The sequence below is a fragment of the Notolepis coatsorum genome (genome assembly GCF_963971535.1).
Source record: "Notolepis coatsorum genome assembly, chromosome: 3".
Lineage (NCBI taxonomy): Eukaryota > Metazoa > Chordata > Actinopteri > Aulopiformes > Paralepididae > Notolepis > Notolepis coatsorum.
The window spans coordinates 163,727,171-163,751,766 of NC_140167.1; the positions used below are offsets into that span (position 1 = coordinate 163,727,171).

Genomic DNA, 24,596 nt, shown 5'->3' on the forward strand with positions numbered 1-24,596 from the left:
AAAATGTATACAAGTTACTTTTTTAAAGTCAAAGTCAACTTTATTGTCATTTCCCATAATGTGCAAGACATACAGACAAATTAAATTACGCTCCCCCTTTCCACGGTGTATATAAAAATATCTCAACAATATAAACATATAGGACAATACAACACACAATATACAGAACCAAAATGAAATGAATGAGTGAATTAAATAAAAGAGGTAAAAGAGAACTTAGTGCAAATATTCCTAGCAGCAGTAGTACATAGTACAATCAAATCAAGTGTCAGTGAGTTAATAAAGTGGCAGTGTGTGTCTGTGGGGTGGGATGGTGTGTATGTGTGTTTGTGTGTGAGTCAGTGTGTGTGTGGGGGGGGTTCCTAGTCCAGAGTCTGTGGGGCAGGGCTGGACTGGGACCAAAAATCGGCCCTGGCATTTTTGGCCCAGACCGGCCCACCATAATCGGTCGGACACCACCCACCAGTACACCATCCTTGCGGTCCCCTTAAATATGCGTACCTACAGACAAATTAAATTACGCTCCCCCTTCCCACGGTGTATATAAAAATATCTCAACAATATAAACATAAAGTAACATATAGGACAATACAACACACAATATACAGAACCAAAATGAAATGAATGAGTGAATTAAATAAAAGAGGTAAAAGAGAACTTAGTGCAAATATTCCTAGCAGCAGTAGTACATAGTACAATCAAATAAAGTGTCAGTGAGTTAATAAAGTGGCAGTGTGTGTCTGTGGGGTGGGATGGTGTGTATGTGTGTTTGTGTGTGAGTCAGTGTGTGTGTGTGTGGGGGGGGGTTCCTAGTCCAGAGTCTGTGGGGCAGGGCTGGACTGGGACCAAAAATCGGCCCTGGCATTTTTGGCCCAGACCGGCCCACCATAATCGGTCGGACACCACCCACCAGTACACCATCCTTGCGGTCCCCTTAAATATGCGTACCTACTGTACTATTCCCCCAAAACACTACAAAGCTGGGTAGTAAGTGCAATGGACAAGTGTACCAGTGCAAGTGGACCAGTGTACTTAGTCTGAATCTTGTTTGGTGATGTAAAAACATCTGCATCATAGCAGGCTCAGGATGGGCAAAGTAGTCTATAGCCTGTTCATCCCTGTCTCTCTCCTCCACAACCTGGCTTGACTAGACATAAGGAGAGAGAGATGATTACAATTAACTGGTACATTCAGGTATGGCTGGGCGATATATCGAGTATACTCGATGTATCGCGGCTTGTTCTACGTGAGATGTAGTAAATTACTATATCGTGAACATCGAGTATGTTGTCACGTCGCGGCTGATATGAGACTTGCTTTAGTGCAGAGCGTTCCTCTCATTTCATTATAGACAGACCAGCGCGGACCTTAAATGACATGCAATTGTAATTTCATTACACAGACCAGCGCGGACCTTCAATGACATGCAATGGGCTAACGTTAGCTGCTAAGTTAAACCATAATAGGCTAAGCTAACTAGCGTTAGCTCTTAGCTCTTAGCTGCTAGCATTAGCTCAAAGCGGACTCCACGACACTAGTTCCATTAGTGAGAAAAGGGGGTGGGTTATATTGACGACGCTTGACAACAGAGGTTTAAAGATAACTTCATATTTATTGGTTATTCGTTTCTTGCATCCAGTTTCAATCTCTGTGTGTTCAACTTCCTGTGTTTACATTCGAGTGTGACATCATCGCCTACGGCAGCTTATACGCTCAAAACGCAAACGCTCTCTCTCTCTCTCTCTCTCTCTCTCTCTCTCTCCATTCAATGATTTAAAGTGGCCAAACGTTACAGTATAAATACTAACTGGATAGTTGATGATATAAACATTTCATTTCATTATCTGAAATATTCTAAAATCATTAAGTCTGCTATAAGCCATTATCCCTTTGTAAGGCTTTGTGTGTGATTATTATTTTCTCACAGTAGTGTGTATATATATATGTGTGTGTGTGTTTGGCTAAAGTGGATAGAAAACACAGTACTGTGCAAAAGTCTTAGGCACCCAATAGTTTTTATATAAATTGTCTTAGATGTAAATAATTTTTTTTATTAGTGTGTCAGTAGACTACTCTTAGTACATTTTCATTTAATTATTTTTTAAAGCATCTTCATGGTTTAATAATGGAAACATATTTTGCAGGGACTTATTATAATCATCATATTGGCGTGACTGTATGCATCAAAGGGTTAAATCAAGCATTTTAAAGTGCTTTAGAGGTGTAGTGGCCGCTTGTCGCTCCCCAGTGAATCGACAAGCGTCCACGATGCACCCGCAATTAATTATCTTACTCAGTCCCAAAGTTGTGATGTTGAATGAATTGAATGTCCAAAGTTGCTCCTCTTACGGTTTACAGGGTTTATTGTTGTCCAAAGGTAAATGATAGTGAATGAAGGGTTTAAACAGAACAGTTGTCAATTGCTCCCCAAGGTCAGATCCAACAGTGACACAGGTAGAAACATTTTATCCTCATCACAGGTGCACAAAGATTGCAGTGATCACCTTGGCTATTTATAGGAGTGGGCTGTAATGGGTGGTGAGCCCTCTAGTGTCCAAACATATATAAGAAGGTGTAAACAGTGCATAGTTCTAATATATAATATAATATATAGATAATAATAATACTAATAATAATAATAATAATAATAATAATAATCTATAACAAGAACACTCATTTGGCCTTTACACCGGCCCCTAATTGTGCCTACACAATTACAAAACAAATAACATGGTCGGTGAGTGTAGGGCTGTCTTAAATACTTCGAAGCTTCGAAGCTTCGTTCGATGGCACAAGCTTCGAACATTAAAAAAAAATCGAAGTTTAAAAAAAAGGGGGAAATTAATAATATTTTTTTCAAATTTTCTTTTTTTCAAATTTTTTATTTTAATTTTTACTTCGGTGTGTGTGTGTGTGTGTGTGTGTGTGTGTGTGCATGGGGCCATTGGGTGGGGCCGGGGGACAAATACACTGGAGGAAAGTAGTAGCACTGCCCAAATTATATCATCACTATTGCCTGTTTGAAGGATATCATCCTCAAACACATATACACCACCTACACGCCTATTCTCAGTCCTTGCCCCACAATGGTGGAATGAACTACCCACCCCAGTTAGGATAGCCGAATCCCATCCAATCTTTCGCCGTCGACTAAAGACGCACTTCTTCAACCATTATCTGAAATAAAATTTAAAAAATAAAATAAAAAAAATCTAACCCTAACTAACCTTACTGTCATGCACTTGTCCTAATAAACTAACCTACACTGTAACACGCAACACTTTGATGAATATTGTTACTCAGCTGATAGAGTTGTATCCTTCCTGATGACCTGTCGTACAGAACTTGTAAATCGCTTTGGATAAAAGCGTCAGCTAAATGACTAAATGTAAATGTGAATGTAAATGCCTTGTAGAATTCCACACATAAGAAAGAAAGATACTGGGATGAATAAACAAAATAGGAAATAAAATGTAGAAATGCATGCAATACATAAATAAATATGAATCTCCATATATGAAATAGAACATTTAGATAAGGTGCTACTGAGATGTTTTGGTGAGTTCTTTGTTTTTTTGTGGAAGTAGCCTTTCTTAAAAATGCATGAACATTCACTGATAATTGGTCTGTAGTGGAGTCTTCAAGGTCTACATTGCCGGACTGATTCAGGTCCAGAATTGTTGGAATTCCCTGACAAAGATATGCAAAAAGCTGTACAATTTAAACAATACCATACTGGTAATGAGCAAATAGTTGTTTATTCAATGAATGCATGGAGCTGTTCCATCTTATTTCATTTGATACTAACTACTCAGTTCATACAGATTTCAAGTATTCAAATATCAATGATGAATATTGCATAAGGTTTACACAGTTAATAGATCACCTTCTTGTTTTTATATTCATGTTCAGAGAGGAGTAATAGTTGGATCTTTGTAGGGCTGTCTTAAATACTTCGAAGCTTCGTTCGATGACACAAGCTTCGAACATTAAAAAAAACATTTTTTTTTTCAATTTTTTTTTATTTTTTTTCAATTTTTACTTTGTGTGTGTGTGTGTGTGTGTGTGTGTGCATGGGGCCATTGGGTGGGGCCGGGGGACAAATACACTGGAGGAAAGGAACCCAGCTCAGCACTGCCCAAATGATATCATCACTATTGCCTGTTTGAAGGATATCATCCTCAAACACATACACCACCTACACGCCTATTCTCAGTCCTTGCCCCACAATGGTGGAATGAACTACCCACCCCAGTTAGGACAGCCGAATCCCATCCAATCTTTCGCCGTCGACTAAAGACGCACTTCTTCAACCATTATCTGAAATAAAATAAAAAAAATTTAATAAAAAAAATCTAACCCTAACTAACCTTACTGTCATGCACTTGTCCTAATAAACTAACCTACACGCAACACTTTGATGAATATTGTTACTCAGCTGATAGAGTTGTATCCTTCCTGATGACCTGTCGTACAGAACTTGTAAGTCGCTTTGGATAAAAGCGTCAGCTAAATGACTAAATGTAAATGTGAATGTAAATGCCTTGTAGAATTCCACACATAAGAAAGAAAGATACTGGGATGAATAAACAAAATAGGAAATAAAATGTAGAAATGCATGCAATACATAAATAAATATGAATCTCCATATATGAAATAGAACATTTAGATAAGGTGCTACTGAGATGTTTTGGTGAGTTCTTTGTTTTTTTGTGGAAGTAGCCTTTCTTAAAAATGCATGAACATTCACTGATAATTGGTCTGTAGTGGAGTCTTCAAGGTCTACATTGCCGGACCATGTAGAATCCGGACCTTGTAGACTGACATAATTCTGTGCATAGTTTAGTCTACACAGGCCATATTTCAAATAATCAAAATCTTACTTCATTCATCTTAAACATTCTTGATTTGGGGGATTGGTAGTTCCCATGAAATCTGAAGTTGTTCAAACGACAACAGCGATCCACCTTAAATTAAATCACACTGTGTTGACTGCGTCACAGTCACGAAAGGGGCTACTTAATTCATTAATCCAATCCACTTTATTTATAGAGCACATTTAAAAACAACAACGTTTACCAAAGTGCTGTACAAGTCCCACAACATAAGATAAAAAAAAAAAAAAAAATTATATAAAAAAAAAGTTATTAATTTTTTTTAATTCGAAGCTTCGAATTAAAATCGAAGCTCGGCCCCGAAGCTTCGATTGCCAAAAAAAAATGCAGCATACAGAAACAGGTGCGGGAGGAGTAGGAGGAGCAGTGCGCTGCATGTCTGTGCTGAGACAGCGAGTGAGAACTCCGCTAAGAATTGGATCATGTTTTTGATTGGTTTTCACATGACTATTTGATTGCCCGGCACATGGCGGACAGACCTCTCAGTCTCACTCGCCAAACGTAAAATCTGCCCGCCAATGGCGCTTGGCGGGCTCTAGTTTCGTGCCCTGAATCAGTCCATTGCGCCATTTAGTTTCCACACGTCCAGACATCATTAATTGCGATGGTTCTACTTAATTCGAATACGGCACATAGTCCGTTCCATAATCCATTCCACAGTATCGCAATTCAATTAGTCTGACGCTGTCTAGTTTTTCCACACGTCGAGAGTGACTGACAACATTAATTGTAATGGTTCCAAATATTACAGCGTCCAAATACGTTCCGTAATCCACAGCATCACAATTAATCAATTTGTCAGTCTACGTTATAATACTCAACAGCGTTCGCACGGAAGCACAACAAGTAGCAATGTCCCGAGTCACGTTTCATTCATAAATACAGCAGCGTCCAAACAATTTTATCTTCACAGAAGGCTGGTTCAGCTCTTCACGCTACTATCAATTCCTTTATCCAGGTCTTCTACAACAGAGGTTTCAAAACACTTTTATCTTCATGGAAGGCTGGTTCAGCTCTTCATGCTACTATCAATTCCTTTATCCAGGTCTTCAACAACAGAGGTGTTATTCATAAATCTTCTTACCTCTGGAGTCCTTTTGGTGAGGGAGCTTGTCCTACTTTATACTCACACATGTCCTTCTTTCGTGAGGAGTTTTCCAGCTTTGTACTCACTCAGCACACGTCCTTCTTCCTTGAGGTAATTTTCTACTTTGTGTGAGTATAAAGCATTTTTCTACTTTGTAGTGGCCGCTTGTCGCTCCCCAGTGAATCGACAAGCGTCCACGATGCACCCGCAATTAATTATCTTACTCAGTCCCAAAGTTGTGATGTTGAATGAATTGAATGTCCAAAGTTGCTCCTCTTACGGTTTACAGGGTTTATTGTTGTCCAAAGGTAAATGATAGTGAATGAAGCGTTTAAACAGAACAGTTGTCAATTGCTCCCCAAGGTCAGATCCAACAGTGAAACAGGTAGAAAAATTGTATCCTCATCACAGGTGCACAAAGATTGCAGTGATCACCTTGGCTATTTATAGGAGTGGGCTGTAATGGGTGGTGAGCCCTCTAGTGTCCAAACATAAATAAGACAGTCTAAACAGTGCATAGTTCTAATATATAATATAAATTAGATAATAATAATAATAATAATAATAATAATCTATAACACTCATTTGGCCTTTACAAGAGGAAATGTCAAAATATCGCGATATATATCGTGTATCGTGATATGGCCAAAAAATATCGCGATATCATTTAGAGGCCATATCGCCCAGCCCTACATTCAGGTCCAGAATTGTTGGAATTCCCTGACAAAGATATGCAAAAAGCTGTACAATTTAAACAATACCATACTGGTAATGAGCAAATAGTTGTTTATTCAATGAATGCATGGAGCTGTTCCATCTTATTTCATTTGATACTAACTACTCAGTTCATACAGATTTCAAGTATTCAAATATCAATGATGAATATTGCATAAGGTTTACACAGTTAATAGATCACCTTCTTGTTTTTATATTCATGTTCAGAGAGGAGTAATAGTTAGATCTTTGTAGGGCTGTCTTAAATACTTCGAAGCTTCGTTCGATGGCACAAGCTTCGAACATTAAAAAAAACATTTTTTTTTCATTTTTTTTTATTTTTTTTTCATTTTTACTTTGTGTGTGTGTGTGTGTGTGTGTGTGTGTGTGCATGGGGCCATTGGGTGGGGCCGGGGGACAAATACACTGGAGGAAAGGAACCCAACTCAGCACTGCCCAAATGATATCATCACTATTGCCTGTTTGAAGGATATCATCCTCAAACACATACACCACCTACACGCCTATTCTCAGTCCTTGCCCCACAATGGTGGAATGAACTACCCACCCCAGTTAGGACAGCCGAATCCCATCCAATCTTTCGCCGTCGACTAAAGACGCACTTCTTCAACCATTATCTGAAATAAAATAAAAAAAATTTAATAAAAAAAATCTAACCCTAACTAACCTTACTGTCATGCACTTGTCCTAATAAACTAACCTACACGCAACACTTTGATGAATATTGTTACTCAGCTGATAGAGTTGTATCCTTCCTGATGACCTGTCGTACAGAACTTGTAAGTCGCTTTGGATAAAAGTGTCAGCTAAATGACTAAATGTAAATGTGAATGTAAATGCCTTGTAGAATTCCACACATAAGAAAGAAAGATACTGGGATGAATAAACAAAATAGGAAATAAAATGTAGAAATGCATGCAATACATAAATAAATATGAATCTCCATATATGAAATAGAACATTTAGATAAGGTGCTACTGAGATGTTTTGGTGAGTTCTTTGTTTTTTTGTGGAAGTAGCCCTTCTTAAAAATGCATGAACATTCACTGATAATTGGTCTGTAGTGGAGTCTACAAGGTCTACATTGCCGGATCATGTAGAATCCGGACCCTGTAGACTGACATAATTCTGTGCATAGTTTAGTCTACACAGGCCATATTTCAAATAATCAAAATCTTACTTCATTCATCTTAAACATTCTTGATTTGGGGGATTGGTAGTTCCCATGAAATCTGAAGTTGTTCAAATGACAACAGCGATCCACCTTGAATTAAATCACACAGCCGTGTTGGCTGCGTCACAGTCACGAAAGGGGCTACTTAATTCATTAATCCAATCCACTTTATTTATAGAGCACATTTAAAAACAACAAAGTTTACCAAAGTGCTGTACAAGTCCCACAACATAAGTAAAAAAAAAAAAAAATTATATAAAAAAAATAAATAAAAAATTTATTAATTTTTTTTAATTCGAAGGTCAGCCCTAGATCTTTGTATGTTATTTATATGGCAATTAAATCAATGGTGTGCTTGTTTGTTTGGTTAATTTACCTACTGTTAGATTCTGATCAATCTGGCCAGTATCACGTCTTCTTGTGTTATCCTCTCTCCATCCACTCCTCTGCGTTGTGTACTTTTAATGATCCTGACGTCTCATATACTGGCTGATACAATCCTTATCTCTCCCCGTTAGTGCGATCCGCAAACCATAATAATTCTCCACCTTCGTAAGAATTCGACACTTTGACACAGCGTAATACCTTACAAGGAGAAGCGTTGTTTATTGATATAAACAGAAGCCTCAGCCCAGATGTTATCCGATTGTATTTTCATTGCTATCGTCTCTGCTGTTATTCAGTCCAATAGTGGTCAGGCCTGGTCGTTAGCCTGAACCATCCTTGTGTTAGCCGAAGCTAATGATGATGTGGCATTTCAAGTTCAAGTTCTTTAATAGTTGTCATACAGAAGTACAGAATACTTTCATACAAAATGCTTCTTACTGTTACGCTCCAGAGACTGTGCTAGACAAGATAGTATCAAATAACATAATAACATAATATAGCATGCATTTAGAAGAAGAAAATGAGGTCACAGTGTTCGGTATAGACATATGTACAATGTTCTGAGTTACCATATAATATACAATACACAATACTATGCAGTGTACTAATGTACAGTACTATCTAGTGCAAAGCAGAAATGGGATGAGGTACAATTTTAGGTACAATTTACAGTAAGGTGTACGAGTTGTAGTGCAATCCTTCATCCATAAATATAAAGTGTGGGGAGTGGGTGCTACAGTGTGTTTGTTTAAAGTGGGTGTGTGCTATAAAGTGTGTGGAGTGGGTGCTACAGTGTGTTTGTTTAAAGTGAGTGTGTGCGTGTGGATGTGTGTGCTATGTGCGTTTGGTGGTTGTTGTTGTGTAGTGTTCATTCATTGTTCGTTTAGCAGCCTGATGGCCTGGGGATAGAAGCTACTTCTGAGTCTTTCTGTGCTCGCCTTGAGACTCCGGTATCGCTTGCCTGACCGCAGCAGTTCAAAGAGGCAGTTGTTCGGGTGACTGGAGTCTTTAATGATTCTCTTAGCCTTGCCCTTGCAACGCTTGTAGTAAATGTTCTGGAGGGTGGGGAGCCCCCCTCCAATTGTGCGTTCGGCTGAACGTGTCACTCTTTGTAGTCTGCTTCGGTCTTGTGCAGTGCTATTCCCAAACCAGGAGGTGATGTTGCCGGTCAAGATGCTCTCTATTGTACATGAGTAGAAGTTCTTAAGGATCTTCTGGCTGACTTGGAACTTCCTTAGGCGCCTGAGGAAGTAGAGGCGTTGTCGTGCCTTCTTCACCACACTGTTAATGTGTGTGGTCCATGTCAAGTCCTCGGATATGTAGGCTCCGAGGTACTTGAAGCTGTTGACTCTCTCAACCGGTGCCCCGTCGATGCTGAGGGGGCTGTAGTCCTTGACCCCCGACCTCCTGAAGTCCACAATCATCTCCTTAGTTTTGCTGACGTTCAGGGAGAGGCTGTTTTCCTGGCACCATCCCGCCAGGACCTTGACCTCTTCCAGGTAGGCCCTCTCGTCGTTGGCAGAGATCAGGCCCACCACCACTGTGTCGTCAGCAAATTTGACGATTGTATTGCTACTCCGCTGAGCCACACAGTCGTGTGTGTACAGGGAGTAGAGGAGGGGACTCAGAACACAGCCCTGGGGGGCCCCTATGTTGAGGGTGATGGATGAGGAGGTGCAGTTGCCTGCTCTCACCACCTGGGGTCTGCCAGTCAGGAAGTCCAAGACCCACTGGCAGAGGTCATAGTTCAAGCCCAGGTCCCTGAGCTTGGCTATGAGTATGGAGGGGACTATGGTATTGAATGCCGAGCTGTAGTCGATGAATAGCATTCTCACATAGTTCCCCTGCCTCTTGTCCAGGTGTGATGCTGCTGTGTGCAGCACATGGGATATGGCGTGGACCTGTTGGGGCGGTATGCAAATTGCAGGGGGTCCATGTTGATGGGGAGGGAGGAGCAGATGTAGCCCTTTACTAGCTTCTCAAAGCACTTCATGGCTATGGAGGTGAGAGCTACAGGGCGGTAGTCGTTGAGGCAAGCAGGCTTGGATTTTTTGGGTACAGGGATAATAGTTCCCCCCCCCCCTCTCCGTGATGAGAGGAGAGAATCCCTTCTGGTTTCTTCCCTCTTAGTCTTAGTCAGATCTTAGTCTGCCCTTACCCGGAACCACTGTTAGATTTATATGATCTTCGTCATAGCAACGATAGCCCGCCCCTCTTCTGGTTGTCATGCGACGTCATGACAACTGCTAATAACCTTTCACACATTTCAAAACGTTTCATTACTGTCAAAACCTCCATCGCGCTCTGCCTCTGTCTCCTGTGCTGTGCTGCTCCATTATCTTTGTGTCCTGGATCGGAATTCAAAACATTCTGCTCTGCTAACGCGGCCTGTGCCTGTGAAACCGCTGGTTCACCACCGTCTATATCATCCCGTGATGATAATGATATTACCCTCTTAAAGCGTCTCTTTATATCAGTTTATAAACCAAATATACATTGAAAAAACACCATTTTCTCTCACTACCATGTGAAGGTGCATGATCAATGGACAGCACAAAAACAATTTGTGTAGGTGGAGACTAGAGCTACCACAGATAGTAATACGTTATAAGTGTAAGTATTCCATACCATATATATCCTAATAGTTACCTATTACCATACTTGGCTGAAAATAAACTTTGCTGCCTGTTGTGAATGTGTTTTTCCCTGTAGGCTAATACATAAGTAGGCATACATTTTTGCAGTTGAGCAAAAATTAGCAGTTGAGTAGGCTATATGTGCTGTGTTTTTATGTCTTCCATCAAGGAGCACCTTGGAAATAAGTGTTTTAATGAATGCTTTTAGGTGATATCCTCAGGAATACAAATTGGTCAAGATAATTTGTTTTTATGACGTGTTTTTAATTTCCAAATACAAATCGAATCAAATAAAAAAAGCAGTTTTTGCAGTTGAGCTACAGGTGTTGTATATTATACAGCCTTTTCATGCATATTTATCAAGGGAACCCTTATCCTAATGATTTTTTTAATAATATTATGATGATACGATATGGACCTAGTAGTTGGGTCATCTGTGGCACTTCGTTTCTCAATGGATTTGTCATCTAGGAGGGTTAATAAAAAAAATTAGCAGGGGTGTATTTAAAAAAAAGGCGGGGGCAATTTGTGAGAGACCAAAATCCAAAATGGCTGCCGTGGAAATTAACTTTTTAATGGTTTGACCTACAATGATGCACAATACATGGTACCAGCCCCCTCTCAGTCATGTACCAGCCCCCTCTCAGTCATGTACCAGCCAGCCCCCTCTCAGTCATGTACCAGCCTCCTCTCAGTCATGTATACCAGCCCCCTCTCAGTCCTGTATACCAGCCCCCTCTCAGTCATGTACCAGCCCCCTCTGTCATGTACCAGCCCCCTCTCAGTCCTGTATACCAGCCCCCTCTCAGTCATGTACTAGCCCCCTCTCAGTCATGTACCAGCCCCCTCTCAGTCATATACCACAGCCCAGGGTTAGAAATTAACATTTTTTTCAAGGGCTTTTTTTGCCCCCCTTAATTGATTTTCGGGGGCTTTTTTTTGTATTTCGGGGGCACTGAATTTTTATGATAAACGGTAGGGGTGGGACGGTTCACAAAATGGACGGTTCGGTTCGTATCACGGTTTTGGGGTCACGGTTTTCAGTTCGGTTCGATATACGTAAATTTTTATAAAAAAAAATGTAACACTCAAATCTAAACATGCTTCTCATTTATTAAAAAATAAATAAAAAAGTTTACAGTGTTACAGTGTTTACAGCCTTAAATAATGTTTGGCACACAAAGACCGAACTGACTGAAAAATATAGGCTACATTTGTAGTATTAACTTAGTGCAAACAAACAATATGCTCAGCCAGCACTAGACTTTCCTTTCTTTAATATAAACACAAAAAAACAATGTCAACCATGTTTAAATTCCCTGATTGTCAGTTCTTAATGGAAAGATTTGTGTTCTGCTTGAAATTATTATGTATCTGTCTACATTTATTTAGACTAACATTATTTAAATATTGAGTGCAACTGTGGTGGATTACGTAATTCGGTGAGTTGGAACTATCTGTATTTTATTTTTTTATTATTTTTTAAACAAACACATAAACAAACATGACAACACACGATAAGATATACAAGCATTAATTGTCAGAGCACATCCAATGAAATCACATTTTAGTTAATTGTCTTATATAAGATATACCCCTAATACCTGTTATCTAAAAACCTACACACATGTGCTCCAGCTCGAACCCCCCCCTCCCGGACCCCACCTTGGGAAGTACCTCCGAGTTGGAACTATCTATGGGTTGGCGCCGGGTCCCCACGGACATTTTAGTGTCACTCACCTTCAGCTCAGGCAATGTTATTATCAGCTCCGGTAGCTCCGGTAACGTTAGGAGGTGATGGCATGCAGTGGGAAAGCGGCAATAGTCCCGGTTGGAGTTAGTAAAACACAGTTGTATGTTAGCCTTCTTGGATGTTGAATAAACGCCTATCATTGTCTTTAAACACCCCGCCTCTCAGACTCCCATTTCCTCCTCTGCTAGCTAGTAGCTACGGTAACATTTCGTTGACTATTACCTCGCGGGCTGATTCTATAGTTAAAACGTGCGTTGTTTTGTACAAACTGCTAACGCTATGGCAAGATGTGTGTATGCCTATGTAATGTTAATGGCTATGTTTTTAAAGTCGTAATGAAGATTGATTTAGATTGTGCTTGCCATTTGTACACAAACTGACTAGCACCTGGCTCAGCTGCAGTGCTGCTGCAGCCAGTGCTCACCTCCGCCAAATTAATTTTTTTTATTTGCGCGTCATCTGAACCGTACGATACACAGACGCGCCATTACCGGATAAATATATATATATAATTAGTAAACTGTCGGGGGCATTTTGTGCCCCCCTTAACTGATTTTCGAGGGCATTTTGTCCATTTTCAAGGGCATTATGCCCCAAGCCCCCGTTCATTTCGAACCCTGCCACAGCCCCTCTCAGTCATGTACCACAGCCCCATCTCAGTCATGTACTACAGCCCCCTCTCAGTCATGTACCAGCCCCCTCTCAGTCATGTACCACAGCCCCATCTCAGTCATGTACCACAACCCCCTCTCAGTCATGTACCAGCCCCCTCTGTCATGTAGCACAGCCCCATCTCAGTCATGTACCACAGCCCCCTCTCAGTCATCTACCACAGCCCCATCTCAGTCATCTACCACAGCCCCATGTCAGTCATGTACCACAGCCCCCCTCTCAGTCATGTACCTGCACGACTGGCGGGGGGGGGGTGCTCAGTAAGAGATGTGATTGGGCCAGCCCAGTGTCAGTCAGTACCAATGGGCCGCTGTCCCAGCCTAGTAGTGGGCCGAATGATTTTTTTTTTTTTTTTATAAATCTGCTGTGGGGCCATGAGCAAGAGGGGGGAGAGCAGTGTGGGGGGGGGGGGGGGGGGGGGGGGGACCCTGGATCTGTTCGATCGACTTTGTTTTCTTTTGTTTATTTGGATCTCATTTAGCTCAAAGGCTTGTCTTTCAAGAGTCCATACTAGAATAAAAATAAATAAATAAAAATGATAGAGAAAAGAAATATCCTCATGTTTAATCTACTCTGAGGCTGCGTTCACACTGCAGGTAGAAGTGGCCCAAATCTGATTCTCTTTGCTGATTGATTGATTGATGTTTTTATTTTTGTGTCTTACATACAGATGTATGCCCAGCCCATATGGGCTTACAAGACACATAAACAATAAGTATAGTATACTTACCAATAAGTATATAGACCAAGATGGCCACAAAATAAGAAAACAAAATAAAACGTAATATAACAAGCTGTAAACAATGTATGTAAACAAAGAAACAAGAGGAATTCATATAGAATTCTATAGGATATAATGTGTTTTGTCTCAAGTGCCATGCTTTCTCCAAAAATCCTGAAAAACTGAAAAACTCCTCCACAAAAAACCAACTCATCATACAACTCTGAGACTGCCAAAACAAATCCGGAATTACAAATAGAATTTTCTCAAATAAAGCCCTCCTCAAATCGGTGTACAAGGGGGGCAGTGAAAAACTAAATTATATTCATCCTCCACCACTCCCAGATCACAGAGAACACACAACCGCTCCTCCTCAGGTTTACATTGGAATCTACCCACTTCCATAGCCAATTGCAGGGTGCCAGACCTCAACTGGGCACACAGAGACCTCCGTCCTCTCTTTAAGTTTAACATTACATACGGTTCAGTAAAATACTCATCTTTAATTTCAACATAATTTCTAAGTTTAGGTTCTTTTTCCATATCTCCACCTTCCACTTATCCTGATGGATTGTTGATAATTTTGTTTTAATTATGTGAACCTTACACTGCAGTACTTACACTACTATACTAATATGTCTTTACTACTATGCACTCAAGAATGTAGCACTAGGGGGTGGCTGGGTGGCGCAGCGGAGATTGCGCTCGTCACCAATGCAAGAGACTCCGGTCTCGAATCCGGGTGTCAGCATTGCCTCCGGCTTGGGCCGGCCGTCATACTGGCTCAATTGGCAGAGTCAGCGGGTGGAAGTCGATGGGTGGTAATCTGGACGTTGTGGATAGCGACTCCTACAGGTCGGTTGGGGGACGCCTGCACAGCAGAGACAGGAAATGGCAAGGGTAGTGTGAGCCTCCCACATGTTACACCTCGCCAATGAGAGTCCGCGCTGGCAGGTGAAAAGATGTGACAGGCTGCCTCCTCGTGTACCGGAGGGGACACGTGATGCAAGGCTTCTATCCTCTCTACAACCGACCAGTGGGGCGCATATGCAAGCAACGTTCAAGACGGGAGGGGAGAATTGGAAACACGAAATTGGGATGGGAGAAAAATAGAAAAAATAAGGAGAAAAAGTGGATAAAAAAAAAAGAATGTAGCACTAGCACTCAAGTTCAACACAGTTTGATGAACAATCTTACTGACTCTTAGCTGCCAGAGTTGTACCCTTCCTGCTGACTTGCTGTACACAACTTGTAATTCGCTTTGGATAAAAGCGTTCAGCTAAATGACAAAATGTAAATGATAAATAAAGAAGTGAGCTCCAAGGCTTTGCAGTGTGAACATCAGCAGATGCCTGACTGTGGGTTCCCCCGCAGGGCTCATGTCTGCTATGTCAGTGATGCCTGTGGATCCTGCGGCATGGAGAGGAACATCGGAGACCAGCTCAACAAAGCCTTTGAAGCATATCGCCAGGCCTCCATCGAGAAGGACCAGGCCAAGAACGAGCTGCAGCAAATGGTAAGGAAGGAAGGAGTCAAGGTTATGTTGAAGACATGACACCACAGGAAAGAGTCGAGGTTATGTGAGAAACATGACACCACAGGAAGGAGTCAAGGTTATGTGAGAAACATAACACAGGAAAGAGTTAAGGTTATGTGAGAAACATAACACAGGAAAGAAAGAGTCAAGGTTATGTGAGAAAGATGACACCACAGGAAAGAGTCAAGGTTATCTGAACAACATGACACAGGCAAGAGTCAAGGTTATGTGAGAAACATGACACAGGAAGGAGTCAAGGTTATCTGAGAAACATGACACAGGAAGGAGTCAAGGTTATGTGAGAAACATGACACAGGAAAGAGTCATGGTTATGTGAGAAACAGGACAGGAAAGAGTCAAGGTTATGTGAGAAACATGACACAGGCAGGAGACACTGGGTTCGAGCCCAGCTCTCCGCATTGTTATCAGCTTGGCTGGTCGTTCATACTAACACAATTGGCAGTGTTAGGGGTGGGAAAGCTGATGGGTGGGGATCGGACGTTGTGGACAGCGACTCCTACAGGTCGGTTGGTGCGCCTGCGCAGCAGAATCAGGAAGCGACGGGGGCGGCGTGTCCCTCCCACGCAGACCCCCACCGCTGAGAGATCGCGCTGTGCAGGTGAAAAGATGCGACGGCTGCTTCCTTGAGTACCGGAGGGGACATGTGATGTAAGGCTTCGTCCACATTGCAGCCGGCTTGTGGGAGGCATGGCCTAACAGCGTTCGAGACAGGGGAGGGTAGAATTGGACGATACGAAATTGGGATGTGGGAAAAAATTGAAAATGGGAGAAAAAAGTAGATAAAAAAAAAAGAAACATGACACAGGAAAGAGTCAATGTTATATAGCATACTTGGCTATCGCGTCTCGCTCTGCCAATGAGATAACCTCTTATCTCCTTGCACATAATGTGCACACGAAACAAGCAAATGCACTCACTTGCACGTGACCAAGCCACGCCCATGCGTCTCCCTATATGACGCCGGAAATGGTCACGCTCCACCTTCCTCTTTTCATTTTCAACACGAAAGTAGCAGTGCACTCCGTGAACTAGTTATGAAACGCAGGGAAAAATTACACAATGTTGGGTATTCGCCAGAAGTTCACCAGCCCCCGGAACCTTCTCGGCACATCCTAACAGCGCAATGGGCCTGTCCTCGGTTTTCCTCGTCTCGTGACAGCGGACCGAGGGACGTCGCGCGACGGTTAGCAGTCGAGCTAAGTCGTGCACAGGTAGGGCCTGCGCTATCAGGCATTGATACTAGCATGAGTAATACTGCTTGTTGTCCCGTGAGACAACCGAGTGATGTATTGGCGCGAGGGGTGGGATATTTGGGAAAACATGGTCGTCATGACTCTTTTTTGGGTGTTTTTTCAAGTATCCTAGAGCGCACGGCTAATGCTAATGCTACAATGCTGGGACGCCGTTCCCATGTTCCCCGCCGTGGGCTGTCGCCACTCTTCCCTCATCTTAACCGTTTCATTGCTGAAGGTCAATCGGTGTCTAATGTGGGTTTTTTTGCTGAGGCTTATTTACCCTTTATACGGGTGGATGGGCTGACAACAGGCAGGTGTGCTGTGGTTAGAGGGCCAGGTAGCATCAGTCCTTTGCCCTGGCATGGTTGAACGGTATCCCACCCGGAAGCCGACGCCAGAGGGCGAGTCAGCCCGGCAGGTGGCTGAGTGGGCTGATGAAGCTTATACCACCGCAGGACGGAATTTAGCGGCGACCAGTAACCTTGCTCATTTGGCTGCTTTTCTGTCCACAATGGTGTCGGGTAGTGGGGCCTTAGGGCCAACCGACGTCGAAAACATCGTGCGTGTTTTTGAGGTTATACAGCTTTTGACCCAGCCGCAAGCTATAACCGCAGGGAGGGCTAGGATGCTGTCAATGCTTGTTCACAGACATCTTTGGTTGGAGCAGTCTCCCCTTGAGGAGGAGAGAAGGCTTCCCCTCCTCAGGGCTCCCCTCTCCGCAGAGGGACTTTTTGGTCTGTCCGCAGGAGCGCGGGCGGTATTTGACCTAGGCTCCACACCGTGCAGCCAGAGGTGGGGGCACGGCCTCGCCAGCGGCTGCGGCGAGGCCCCCGACCAGCGGCCATGTTTCCCCCACCTGAGTTACCCTGGGCACAAAGACAACAGGTGATCACAAGGCCGACAGCCTCCGCGGCCGAGGGATCGGCTACATTAGATGAGCACGCCCTAAAAAACCGTCGCCGTCTAGCTGTGTCTAGCACGCTCTCCGGTCACTCCCCCCCCCCCAACGCCAGCGGGACACAGGCTCTGATTTGTTCCCTTTGGCTGCGGGCCGCATGCTTTCAGTGAAGCGCAAGCGGCCCCACGTTTCGCTTCTCATGGGGACAGGGGCTGACACCCAGTTGCTAGCTAGGCCTGGGTCTGCCTGTGAGAATGCTGTGCTGTCAAGCGGCTCCCACGCCACACGTTCTGCGTCTGTGTTTGGTGAGCCTGGTGTTGTGTCTGTCGACGGAGAAGGTTGTCAGCGGGGGAACTCAAGGCCCAGGAGGTCGCAGCGTGAGTTCCCCCAGCCCCGCCCTCGCCAGGCCGGGTATCACGTTAGTGCCTCCCCCGACCGGAAGACCGGCAGTGGTCAGTCAGGCACGCGTGGTTTGGGTGGTAGTAATAGCACTACAGAGCTGTGTAGGAACCCACCCTATTGGGCAGTGTGGAGACCACACGCCTTGCATGTCCAGCTGCAGAGCAGGCTATCCTCAGCAGTCCATGCCGGGAAGATGTTCAGTGGGGGAGCTTATGTCACCAAGTGTGATGGCCGCTCTCCCCGTTTCAGACTGGCCCTTTCTGTCAGGGTCCCCCCTTGGGTGCGATTGCCTCGTTGGTAGTGTCAGGGTGCGATATCCCGGCTCCGCGAGACGCCCTGCTCGCGCGGTTGGCAAGTCCAGGGTTCGCAACGCACAGCGGGTGGGACCGGGCCTCCTATCTACGGTTCCTGGCGGACCAGCGCCAGTTGGCGGCGGGTGCGCTTTGGGATTATCATCACGTATGGCTACAGCAGTGCCATATGTCAAGGTGGATGGAGAGAACGCTGAGGCGGGGACTTGTGTTGCAGTTTGCACAACCCCACCCTCCGTTTTTGGGTTTGGTACAGACCCTATTGTCAGGGTCCGCAGCAGTGACAGCTCTGGCCGATGAGATCCAATCTCTGTTGGCGAAGCAGGCCATCGTCGTGGTCCCAAAAGAGGATGCGATGCGTGGCGTTTACTCCCGGTATTTTCTAGTGCCCAAGAAATCGGGAGGTGTCAGACCTATTCTGGATCTGTCCTCGTTCAATCGGCTGATTGTGGCGAGACGTTCAGGATGTTGACCGTCAAACACCTGGTAGGCGCTGTCAGAGTGTGTGACGTACGTGGATTGGTCATTATCATTATTACTGTATTTGGAAGACCATGTGAACATCAGATTAGTATCATTTGTATGTGTGTGTGTGTGTGAACATGAGAGCTAATGATATCTCTTCTTCTCTTCCTGTCAGGTGCTGCCCGTCCCTACACTGAAGGGTGCTGATTGCCTAATGAGGGACAGCTGATGGCAATCACATCGAGAGGGACGGGTGCACAAGTAGCTGACAGCACACACACGTCGGGGCGCCTCATTGTGTCACTTGCTGGTGATCACAGTGTCGGAGGTTGCCTGTGGTTGCCACTGTGGTGGAACTGTGTCTTATTTGCCCTTGTTGTATTGTATTTGGCCTTGTCTCCATAACTGTATGGGACTGTGTGTTCGTCCTGTTCACACTGGTAGGTATCTGTGCTAGCGTTGCTGCCAGGTAACATATAGAAATATATATAGATTGGCCTCTGTGTTAATTGACACATTCATGGGGGAGCATGTCTATATTATTGGCCTTATCATTTAATCCCTAGTGTTGTCTGTTTGTCCATTTATATCTACCTTGTTTGTTCTCCCCTTACCTTTTTCCCTTTGTGTGATCTAGGGTTGAAATCCCCACTAATAACATCCCCTTTTCCCCTTTGGGGAACAGGCCGTGGGTTGGAAGCCCCACACCTAATAAATACAATTTACCATTTGAAAACGTCTTTGTTTACTATCTGCCTACCCGGGACTGTTTTGAAAAGCATTTTCTACTGAGGGGGTTGTTTCTGCTCATGTACCACCTGCCCAGTTACTATCCTGTATGGTCGTTAGACCTCTGTACATGACAGAGTGGGAGACTGGTTCACCTCCATAGACCTGAAGGATGCGTACTTTCACGTCCCGATCTTCCCTCCTCACAGGAAATTCCTTCGCTTCCTTTTTCAGGGTGTAGCATACGAATACCAGAGGCTGCCGTTCGGCTACTCTCTGGCCCCTCGCACATTCACCAAGTGCGTGGAGACCGCGCTGGACTGGAGCCTCTGCGTCGTCAGGGTATACGAATTCTAATCTACCTCGACGACATTCTGCTCCTCAGCCGGTCGGAGGAGATCGCCAGGTCTCATACCAGGCTGGTGGTGGAATTCCTCACCAGTCTAGGTTTTGCTGTAAACTGGGAGAAGAGTACTCCTCTTCCCAGTCAACAGGTGGAGTACTTGGGCTTGGTTCTAAGCTCAAGGCCCATGAGGGCAACCCTCTCAGAGCGACGGCGAGAGGATATTCTCAACGCACTCAGGAGGTTCTCTCCCGCCACCAGCGCAGCCTCGCAGACCGGCGTCGGCTCCAGTAGCTCCGGCAGCAGAGAGGATGGCTGCAGCCAAGACCGTGAGCGGCATCGCTGAGCTCATCATGGTGTCCGCTGGATGAAGCCAGAGACGGATAGTTGCAATGCATCTGTCAGTCGTACTTAACTATGTGTTCACTGTTGTGTTACTGCTTCTCGGCATAAGCCCCATAATAAGACCGTCTCTGGCTTCGTCCAGCGGACACCATGATGAGCTCAGCGATGCCGCTCACGGTCTTGGCTGCAGCCATCCTCTCTGCTGCTGGAGCTACTGGAGCCGACGCCGGTCTGCGAGGCTGCGCTGGTGGCGGGAGAGAGCATGGAGGGTTGTTGATGAGCTCAGCGATGCCAGAGTCGCGCGATTTTTTATTGGTTTGTCATGACAAACCAATTACATAATCCAACATATGTGTAAAGAAACAACATATTCCAGTTAACGGTATATTTTTTTAATGATTCGTTACGGCGTAATCAATACTTCCATTTGTATAAATTGGGTTAAGCGGAGCGTAGTATTCCTGCCTGGCTGAGGAGGCCGTTGCGGCTCATGCGCATGCGCGCGCTCGGCCAATCAGAGCAATGCGGAAGGACAAGTGGGCTGCCGAAAGTATTCACGCGGACGGGACTCCCCTCCTCCCTGGCTGGGGCTTACGGGCCCTCAGGGGGTACACTTGTCGGGCCACGCGTCCGCTTTGCCCCATATCTCATTGGCAGAGCGAGACGCGATAGCCAAGTATGCTATATAACGAAAGGTTATTTCATAACCTAGTTATGAGGTCCCTTGGATGGTTTTTCGCTTATGGAAATCGTTTTGAGGAAGGTGGAGCGTGACCATTTCCGGCGTCATATAGGGAGACGCATGGGCGTGGCTTGGTCACGTGCAAGTGAGTGCATTTGTTTGTTTTGTGTGCACATTATGTGCAAGGAGATACGAGGTTATCTCATTGGCAGAGCGAGACGCTCAGCCAGTATTCATATAACTAGGTTATGAAATAACCTTTCGTTATGTTAAAGACATGACACAGGAAGGAGTCAAGGTTATGTGAGAAACATAACACAGGAAAGAGTCAAGGTTATGTGAGAAACATAACACAGGAAAGAGTCAAGGTTATGTGATAAACATAACACCACAGGAAAGAGTCAAGGTTATGTGAAAAACACGACACCGGAAAGAGTCAAGGTTATGTGAGAAACATGACACAGGAAAGAGTCAAGGTTATGTTAAAGACATGACACAGGAAAGAGTCATGGTTATGTGAGAAACACTACACCACAGGAAAGAGTCAAGGTTATGTGAGAAACATGACACCACAGGAAAGAGTCAAGGTTATGTGAAAAACATGACACAGGAAAGAGTCAAGGTTATGTGAGAAACATGACACCACAGGAAAAAGTCAAGGATATGTGAAAAACATGACAGGAAAGAGTCAAGGTTATGTGAGAAACATGACACCACAGGAAAGAGTCAATGTTATGTTAAAGTCATGACACAGGAAAGAGTCAAGGTTATGTGAAAAACATGACACAGGCAAGAGTCAAGGTTATGTGAGAAACATGACACCACAGGAAAGAGTCAAGGTTATGTTAAAGCCATGACACCACAGGAAAGAGTCGTTGTTATGTTAAAGACATGAAGGTCTTTTAAGCTAAAAGTTGCTTTTGTTGGTGATTTCTCCTGAAGTGAATTAATGCAGTCATTGAAATTATGCTTACTTTGATAAAATGATTGTTATCGGTCACACTGTCAATAAACCTTTTTTAAAATATTTATTTTATTGTAATTATGACCATCTTTAAAAAAAAAAAAGCAATACATATTAATACTACAACTCTGTACATACATCTGATTAGCACTATTACTCAGTAGTACTAATTAATATATTTTATACCCAGTTTAATCTCCTGTAAATTGTATATTACTATTGCACTTTACTGTTACATTTGCACTCTGGTTTACAGACCGACCATTATGAACGATACACTCAAGAACTTCAGAAACAGATCGCAGACCAGCAGCAGTTGATTTCAAAACTGGAAGCTCAGTTGGTGTCGGCAGGAAAACAGCCACCAGGTCAGTGTGAGACGTATGGTGTGAACGCTCTTCTCATATCCCCACAAAGTAATGTTCTGCTCAACGAACACATGAACTTTACAGCTGGAATCATGTATTAGTTACTAGTTAAGATGCTGGCCAGTACGACTTACTACCATAGTGTCTTCATGGTTGTATCACTGTACATATTAATACTACATCTATATCTATATCATATCCATTACCTACTCTTACTAGTTACACTACTGGCCAGTATGACTTACTACCATAGTTTCTTTATACCTGTATCACTGTACATATTAATACTATTTCTATATCTGTACATATTAATACTATTTCTATATCTATACATATTAATACTATATCTATATCTGTACATATCCCTTACCTACTCTTACTAGTTACACTGCTGGCCAGTATGACTTACTACCATAGTGTCTTTATACCTGTATCACTGTACATATTAATACTACAATTCTATACATACAGTACATCTGATTAGCACTATTACTCAGTAGTACTAATTTATATATATTATACCCAGTTTAATCACCTGTACATTGTATATTACTATTGCACTTTACTGTTACATTATCACTCTGGTTGGACATTTTAAGTACCTTTTAAATGTTATGTGACACAAGGCTCTCTCCTCTAGCAGTACTTCCTGTATTGACTGACACTCTTCCTCTTTGGTTTTTAAGGAGAGATGAAATGTGAGCCTGCTCCCAGGAAACAGGAAGAAGAGACGTTGTTACTGTGCAACCATCTGCTTGACGGCACTGCTCCTTTAAGGACAACACAGTACCCGGCATGTTTGACGGTATGTCTGCCTGTCGGTCCCTTCTAGTCTGTTGGATGCAGCGTGATGATGATGATGACATGTGAGGATGATGATGATGATGATGATGATGATGAAGATGATGATGATGACATGTGATGATGATGATGATGATGACATGTGATGATGATGATGATGATGATGACATGTGATGATGATGATGACATGCGATGATGAGGATGACATGAGATGATGATGATAACATGTGATGATGAGGATGACATGTGATGATGATGATGACATGTGATGATGAGGATGACATGTGATGATGATGATGACAGTTGACACTGGTAGTCGATGATTTATTTGAATGTGTAACTGTGGAAGTACATATGGAAAAGACAAAAAATGAGTGTTACGTACGTGTGTATATAGAGCACCTGGATCCAAAATAGAGGTTTTTAATGATAGTCTGGAAGACTTATTGGGAAAAATTGATGAAAAATAAACATAATTTTATAATTTGTGGTGACTTTAACATTGATCTGCTAAGCTCACCCAGAAACAAAACAACAAGGGACTTTTTAGATGTGGTATATAGCAGAGGGCTTTACCCATTGATTACCAAACCAACTAGAATAACAACTAATTATGCTACGTTAATCGATCACATTTTCATAAACAGCTTGGAGAACAATATCACAAGTGGACTAGCGATAAATGATATTAGTGACCATTTACCTGTTTTTGTAACTTTTGACTGCCAAATGAAGATAAAGAAGGAGGAACATGTGGATAGATACATACGAATAAGAAAGGATGTTGAAGTAAACATGTACAGGGATGATCTTTTGAAAGAAGAATGGAAGGGGGTCTATGTGAATGAGGTCAATGCTGCATATGAGGCTTTTTTAAGTATCTACTTGGCATTGTATGAAAAACACTGTGAAAAAAGTAGTAGAACGCGCTCACCTCACTAGACTTGACACTGGGTGCTGTAACCTCTGATATCATACATAAAAAATAGGGAAACAATGTCCAGGCACGCACTCCAGGTTTTTCCAAATTTATTGGCAGCCTGTAATCATGACGTTTCGGTGTGAACACACCTTCTTCAGAATGGCTTGCATGAAAAACACTGTCCATTTGTATATCAGCAAAAAAGAAATAGCAATAGAAAACCTTGGATAACAAAGGGTCTAGACTAGAGAATGCATGTAAGAAGAAAAACAAACTGTACAGACATTTTATAAAATGTAGAACAAAGATTGCTGAAACTAAATATAAAGTATACAAGAATACGTTAGTATTAATTATGAGACTGGCTAAGAAAGAATATTATAATAAACAAAGGCACCTGGAACATTTTAAATAAAGTAATGGGTAATAAACCTGCATCCACTAACCTGCCTAGCCATTTAATTAATAATATGAAAGTTATAAAAGATATGAACGAGGTGGTAAACGAATTCA

At 43.1% G+C, this 24,596-nt stretch overlaps 1 protein-coding gene across 2 annotated transcripts in view; it reads left to right on the top strand.

Moving 5' to 3' along the window:
- tank (TRAF family member-associated NFKB activator) overlaps window positions 1–24,596 on the top strand; it is a 43,218-nt gene that overhangs the window by 3,228 nt on the left and 15,394 nt on the right. For both annotated transcript variants that reach the window (XM_084310185.1, XM_084310186.1), the window contains exons 2-4: window positions 15,435–15,576; window positions 22,249–22,360; window positions 23,047–23,165. In XM_084310185.1, the coding sequence (XP_084166311.1) occupies window positions 15,478–15,576; window positions 22,249–22,360; window positions 23,047–23,165 (330 nt within the window). In that variant the 5' untranslated portion in view covers window positions 15,435–15,477. The remainder of the gene's footprint in view (window positions 1–15,434; window positions 15,577–22,248; window positions 22,361–23,046; window positions 23,166–24,596) is intronic.